The sequence below is a fragment of the Actinia tenebrosa genome, unplaced genomic scaffold, assembly GCF_029948245.1.
Source record: "Actinia tenebrosa isolate PJP-AT-01 unplaced genomic scaffold, QUT_ActTen_1.0 PGA_scaffold7__59_contigs__length_16204524, whole genome shotgun sequence".
Taxonomy (NCBI): Eukaryota; Metazoa; Cnidaria; class Anthozoa; order Actiniaria; family Actiniidae; genus Actinia; species Actinia tenebrosa.
This window is the reverse complement of record NW_028292584.1, coordinates 1,593,916-1,600,954: the sequence shown is the minus strand read 5'-3', so window position 1 is coordinate 1,600,954 and position 7,039 is coordinate 1,593,916. Positions and strand designations below refer to the sequence as shown.

The window sequence follows — 7,039 nt, the reverse complement described above, 5'->3', positions numbered from 1 at the left end:
CTACTTTTTGAAGTTAACCAACCACCATACAAATCACGTATACTATTCCATTACTCAAACATTGTTTGGCGGAGCATTTGTTTTAACCTACTAGCCTACGCTATTAAACTATTAAACTACTATTAAAGCTATTAAACTACTTAGTTTACGTACCTTATCTTGAGGCGTGAGTTCATGACTGAACTGGTCCATGTTATTGTGTGCCTGATCACAGTTTTATCGCTGCGTTGGTGAGCATTTCTTCAACGAAAAAGATACAAATAGAAAAACATTATTGCTTTATCATGATTCTCTCAGTCTTTCTCATCTTTTACCTTAACCGTCAATCATACTCTTACATTTAGCCATTAATTTATGTATTTATAGTAAATGAATCCATACCTCTAAGCAAGATGTCATCCACCGATTTGAGTGGGTACAAATCTTGATGCTCCTCGTTGAGTTCTGCCATAGCCACGCGCCGATGGTTTCCGCCAATAACGACCTCCAATTCATAAGAATCAATGTTCTCAGCTTCGAAATCTTCTATTCTGTGGAGCCCCTTTACCACGACTTTTAACGGCTTTTGGCCAGGAACAGGGTTGTTGAGCATCTGCTCTTTCAGCTGCTTCACAATAACGTGGTCAACGCCACGTAACTCGTATTCCGCTCTCGGTGCTGTTAAAGAGCTTGTTAACACTTTGGTGGTCACTACAATGACAAGCACAAAAATAAAATAATAAAAATGAATAACGCCCCCATTTTAAAAAAAAGATGTCGTAAGTACCAAAAGCGTATAAGAACCCAGTGTCCTAGTGTAACGTAATATTGCACCTTTTTTTTTTTGGAACTTACCGTCAACTTTAATGGCAAATTTAAGGAAAGTGGATAACTGCTCGGGAATCTGCTGATCTGCTGTTTCTACTTCAGATAAATGTGCTAGGGCTGTAGGGAGATTAGCACTCGGTGAGACAGGCAGATCATTCCTTGGCTCGACAGATAGTTCAGCGCTTTTTTGCCTAGTTTCGCGGCGCACTCTCTTTGCTTGTGGTCCTTTGCTTAGGCTTCCTAATGGTGTTGTCGGCATTGCACTTTCAAGCACCTCGATCCCTAAGATGGCTGAAGCCTTTGCCGCAAAATCTTTTCCATCTGGCCAAGGTTCACATAGCGTTATATCTAGCATCCTGTAGCCATTTTAGCAGTTAAACTATGACAACAAAAAAAAGATCGATTATATAAAATTACTGAATGATGTCCAAATCTATCAAGTAGTTATTCAATGACCTTTCCTACCTTATGACTTTTGTGTAGCAGAAGCTTAACAGTGAAGGATTTTGCCCAAGCACTGCCCTTTTTAGTTCTTAGGTTGTTCTTTAGTACCTGAATGTAAAATGTAAGGGCTCTCATTCTGCACGAAATGTCTGCTGATGAAGCCATGTTGAAATACAACTGTAAGCGGTACTGAGTACGGAGAGACTAACTCGTTTATTATATATTTTAGGTCAGAACGAAGAAATGACCTTTATGTAAGTAATAAGCAATTAGCATGTCCAGAATAGCCACAGGACATGTATCTGGACTCTATCAAATGCACACCATGAACTCATGACCTTCACTAAGGGTTTTACAAACTAAAAAGGTAAATTTCGACATACTGCAAAAAGATATCCTCTGCTGAACAAAAACTGTCCATGTTTGATATATTATTGTATAAAATATTAACTAAAATATTTTTCAAACGATGATGCCAAAAAAACATTTAGTATTCCTAGCTGTATGTCATCTTTCATCTATGCCCTTTTGACAGTTTCTGGAGATCTTCTTTATCAGGAAGACGTTGAAAAACTCATTGTGTGTGTCCTGTCACGTGCAAATTTTGGCGGCATTTTGATTTGCAAATAACATAACAATCAACTGTTCTTTGTGTAACTGAACGTTTCGTCAAATTTAGTCTTCGATCACCATGAATGAAGACAAAGCACATTCGTGGCCTCAGAAAAGACAAAAAATTATAGAAACTAGTAATGATTTGGTAATGAGTTCGTTTACTGATCTCCATTGAATAATTTACACCAAGATAAAAGCATCCCTAACGACAGCAGCTTCAGTAAGGCCGGATCGCCAGTGAAGACGGTGACTAAGAATACAGTTTTTTACATCCCTTCTGACAGCAGCTTTGTTAATGAATCGCCTATTGAGAAGTCTTGTTCCAGCCTCAAGAATATTCCTACGGATAGCAGCTTTGGAGATGATTCGTTTGACATAGTAGGTATTCCGACTAATTCCAGCTTTGAGGAATTCTCCCCAGCCACGAATGCTAAAAGCCCAGCTTCAAAATATATCCGAGCATTCTACGGACTGCTCATCGCCCAAGAAGGATCAACTTGAAAACGAAACTATTCTTTTTGGAAGGACGCGAACTGATCCTATCTACTGCTCAACGCCAATAAACCGCCATTCATCTGGGGATGGTCCTTATGATAAAATTTCGACATCTAGCACACCTCGCTCAGGACAAGATACAAAACCACAAGATGTGGATGCATTAGGCAAAAGTAAAGACCAGGAGATCTCTAAAGGTAAATGCAGTTATTTGTCAAATCAAGTTTTTTCTTCTTATCTGAAAGCAAGGAACTTGAAATGATGGTATAGCAGAATCGAGGCAGAATTTCAACATTTTTTGACGCTACTATTGTAACCTGTGTTGTACGTAACAAAAGAAAAAGAATCCGGAAAAAGATTGTCGCATTTGCCATCAAAGCTTTCCAGTAGAGGAGGGTTTAGACCAATCGTAAAAAGAGTTTAAGACAAGTTTTCCTAATGCTCTTTGTCCCGAATCTACCAACCATAAACAAACACAAAACTCCTGGCTTCAAAATAGAATAAGCGGTGTCAAATTTAATGTGAGCATTGTCACTGTTCTGTTGACAAATTCAAACTTGAAGAACACTGTCAAGCAAATAGCAAGCCACCGATCATTGGTAATGGCCGACGAGAACTTCAAGATGTGCTATTGAAGGGATCGTGGAGGAGCCTTGGATGTCTGGTTTCCCCCCTGAACCATGGACGGATGAGCTTCCAAAATCTTGTATACTGCTAACAGATTTTACTCTGAACGATAAGAACAAATTGCAACATTGAACTGCCAAAAATTAAAACTGGAATATAAGAAATTACAAGGTTAAAATTGTTTAGCTAGAACCTTTATCATAAACGGAGTACTGTATCTCTTTAAAAAAACCTAGGCTTTCCTTGCTAAAAAGCAGTAAGGAATCAGGCAAAATACAGAGCCGCTAGTCGAGATGGTGTTCTGTAAAAAGTGGTCAGGATTTCCTGATCATCTCTGAGGCAAAATACAGAGCCGCTAGTCGAGATGATGTTCTGTAAAAAGTGGTCAGGAATTCCTGATCATCTCTGAGGCAAAATACAGAGCCGCTAGTCGAGATGGTGTTCTGTAAAAAGTGGTCAGGAATTCCTGATCACATCTGAGGCAAAATACAGAGCCGCTAGTCGAGATGATGTTCTGTAAAAAGTGGTCAGGAATTCCTGATCACATCTGAGGCAAAATACAGAGCCGCTAGTCGAGATGGTGTTCTGTAAAAAGTGGTCAGGAATTCCTGATCACATCTGAGGCAAAATACAGAGCCGCTAGTCGAGATGGTGTTTTGTAAAAAGTGGTCAGGAATTCCTGATCACATCTGAGGCAAAATACAGAGCCGCTAGTCGAGATGGTGTTTTGTAAAAAGTGGTCAGGAATTCCTGATCACATCTGAGGGAGAATATATGGTTAGTGTGCCCCGTAGTTGGTTTAATACATGATAAGCAATTAAACATGTATACGGTGATACCATGACTTGTAGTGATTTCTTGCAGCACAATTTCAATACTTTGGTATTTTTTTTGCCGCCCCCACAAAAAATGGTCAAGAAATTAAAAATCTTTAACTGATTTTACCACTTTTGAAATATGCGAAGTTATTCTGAATCCTGTTCAAACCAAACCAAACCAAACCAAACCAAACCAAACCAAACCAAACCAAACCAAACCAAACCAAACCAAACCAAACCAAACCAAACCAAACCAAACCAAACCAAACCAAACCAAACCAAACCAAACCAAACCAAACCAAACCAAACCAAACCAAACCAAACCAAACCTAACCAAACCAAACCTAACCAAACCAAACCTAACCAAACCAAACCTAACCTAACCTAACCTAACCTAACCTAACCTAACCTAACCTAACCTAACCTAACCTAACCTAACCTAACCTAACCTAACCTAACCTAACCTAACCAAACCTAACCTAACCTAACCTAACCTAACCTAACCTAACCTAACCTAATCTAATCTAACCTAACCTAACCTAAGCTAACCTAACCTAATCTAATCTAACCTAACCTAACCTAACCTAACCTAACCTAACCTAACCTAACCTAAGCTAAGCTAACCTAACCTAACCAAACCAAACCAAGCCAAGCCAAACCAACCCAGCCCAACCCAGCCCAACCCAGCCCAACCCAGCCCAACCCAACCCAACACAACCCAACCTAACCCAACCCAACCCTACCCTACCCAATGTGTGCTTTTGTTGCTGAATGACCTGCAGTGGTGCAGCGCAATGTGGTGTGTAGTGTGAATGTGTACTTTGCTGTTCTATGACCTGCAGTGGTTTAGTGCCATGTGGGGTGTAGGGTAATATGTGCTTTGCTGTTCTATGACCTCCAATGCTGCAGTATAATGTGTAGTGTAGCGTAGTGTAGTGTAGCGTAGTGTAGTGTAGTGTAGTGTAGTGTAGTGTAGTGTAGTGTAGTGTAGTGTAGTGTAGTGTAGTGTAGTGTAGTGTAGTGTAGTGTAGTGTAGTGTAGTGTAGTGTAGTGTAGTGTAGTGTAGTGTAGTGTAGTGTAGTGTAGTGTAGTGTAGTGTAGTGTAGTGTAGTGTAGTGTAGTGTAGTGTAGTGTAGTGTAGTGTAGTGTAGTGTAGTGTAGTGTAGTGTAGTGTAGTGTAGTGTAGTGTAGTGTAGTGTAGTGTAGTGTAGTGTAGTGTAGTGTAGTGTAGTGTAGTGTAGTGTAGTGTAGTGTAGTGTAGTGTAGTGTAGTGTAGTGTCACTCACTTACGAAAACTACCGGAAAAGGAAATTAATCTGATATTTATTCAATAGATGGTTTTCTAAGAGAGCTGAAGTCCAATCAGACTTGAATGGAGAGGGTTAATCATTTCTAACACAGTGTAGAGTCTCAATTGAACGGTATGTGTGCGGTGTTGAGTTTGTTTGACATGTTGTTCTCTCCGATTTTCCTTCCTCAGTAAAAATCAAAACGTAGGCGTTGTGTGTCAGGTTGTAAATTGTGAATATAATGTTAGCCCGTGTGCATGGAGCAAAACTTACTTTCTCTTCAAAGGGATGTTGAAATTGTCAAAAGTACTCGTAACATATAGCATTAAAACACTTAGAACATCAAAAAACGTAAAGCAAACTGTCAAAAAAAAAAAAATAATATATATATATATATATATATATGTATATATATAATTGTATGTTGATGATGTCATTTCCGGGTAGGTACCTGTGATGGACCCATTTTCGGGATATGGCTGTATGATTGCTTTCATGAGGTTTTTGTTTCATTAACAATCGTCATTTCCGGTGATGAGTCAAGCCCTTTGCGAGTCTCTCTTCAGTGACATGAACCATTAATTTTGTTTTGATAACACGACAGCGCGCAGAAGTCTGTCTGGTGGTCACTGTTTGCAATTTCTGTACTTCTGATCTATATAGCCAAGCTGTCGCATAATGAACAAAATCCAAGAACTTATTCCCAGAAATTAAGTGTTCTGAGATGAGATATTTTAAATATAGTATTACTGCGCGTATAATGATCAAAATCACAGAACTTTGTCCCCAGAAAGTGTTTTGGGATGAGATATTTAATCTATATTACATATCAGAACTTGTTCCCAGAAAGTGTTCTGGGATGAGATATTTAATCTATATTACCACGTTGCTGTATAATGATCAAAATACCAAAACTTGTTCCCAGAAAGTGTTCTACGATGATATATCAAATATATATTTCCGTGCTGTCGTAAAATCATGGTCATGCTCAAGTGCACATGCTCTGTTGACCTAAGATTTTGATTTTCCGGTCTTAAACGAATTGAATACGCTACGTGTGGACGCGAATTTTTTTAAATCCACGACAAAAAAGCTGCGGATTCAAAAATATCCGGATACGCGTGGACGAGACCTAAGTGTTTAAAACAGGCGTATGTAAAATTGATTGGAAATTATGCCGGATGCTGACGCGGAACATGGCGTGATATTTAGCGGGAAGTTGACTATAATAACCGGAAGCCGAATAAACTAGCTTCAGGCTCGTCAGGAAGACGTTTTTCCAACAGACTTTTTAAGATGAAAGACATTTTAATATGGCTTGCTTTAGTATTAGCGCAAAGAGTCAGAAATGTTATAGCGGATTTCCTGTTATGAAGGCTTGAAACGAATGCAGCGCGTGAATCAGTCATGATATTGAAAGCGAAGTTTTATTGCGAGGTGCGAGGATTTCATTAGCCATTCCGAGGATGAGGGAAAAACTGGCCATGGTTCGAGTTGGCATCGCATTGCTTCGACGCCATCTTGGAAATGGCCCATAAACCAGTCCCATAATGCACTGGAATGAGAATTCTCAATCCTGTTTTTTCCTCAATCTCGGAATTGCTAATACGCACTGATGTGAAATATTTGTGAAAAATTAGTAATTTTGCTTATTTTCATATTTGATTCTGATCGCAACCGACATTTTTTATTCTGCATCCGCATTAATGTATCTTTTTTTAAAAACGTTACTTTGCTCATAACGAAGAATAATACTCAAGGGAATGAAACATTGTTCGCCGATCCCACAGACTATTTTTCGGAATTTATTTCTTAAAAAAAAAACCATCTTTAATTTGACATAGCCTCTTGGCCAACTGATCAAAAAAAGGCTCACGAGGTGGATCACACAAAGTGTAGCTATAAAGTGCAAATATAGGGTTTGTATTTGCTTAGATCGCAGTC

General features: G+C 39.0%; 1 protein-coding gene across 1 annotated transcript; it reads right to left on the bottom strand.

Annotated features, from left to right (window-relative positions):
• Positions 1–352: 352 nt before the first annotated feature.
• Positions 353–1,960, bottom strand: LOC148905308 (uncharacterized). The gene is made up of 2 exons (XM_089040264.1): positions 835–1,960; positions 353–690 (listed from the first exon to the last, which is right to left on the bottom strand). The coding sequence occupies exons 1-2, from the start codon at positions 1,160–1,162 to the stop codon at positions 353–355; spliced, it is 666 nt and encodes a 221-aa protein (XP_088896390.1). The 5' UTR covers positions 1,163–1,960.
• Between the last annotated feature and the right edge of the window lie 5,079 nt (positions 1,961–7,039).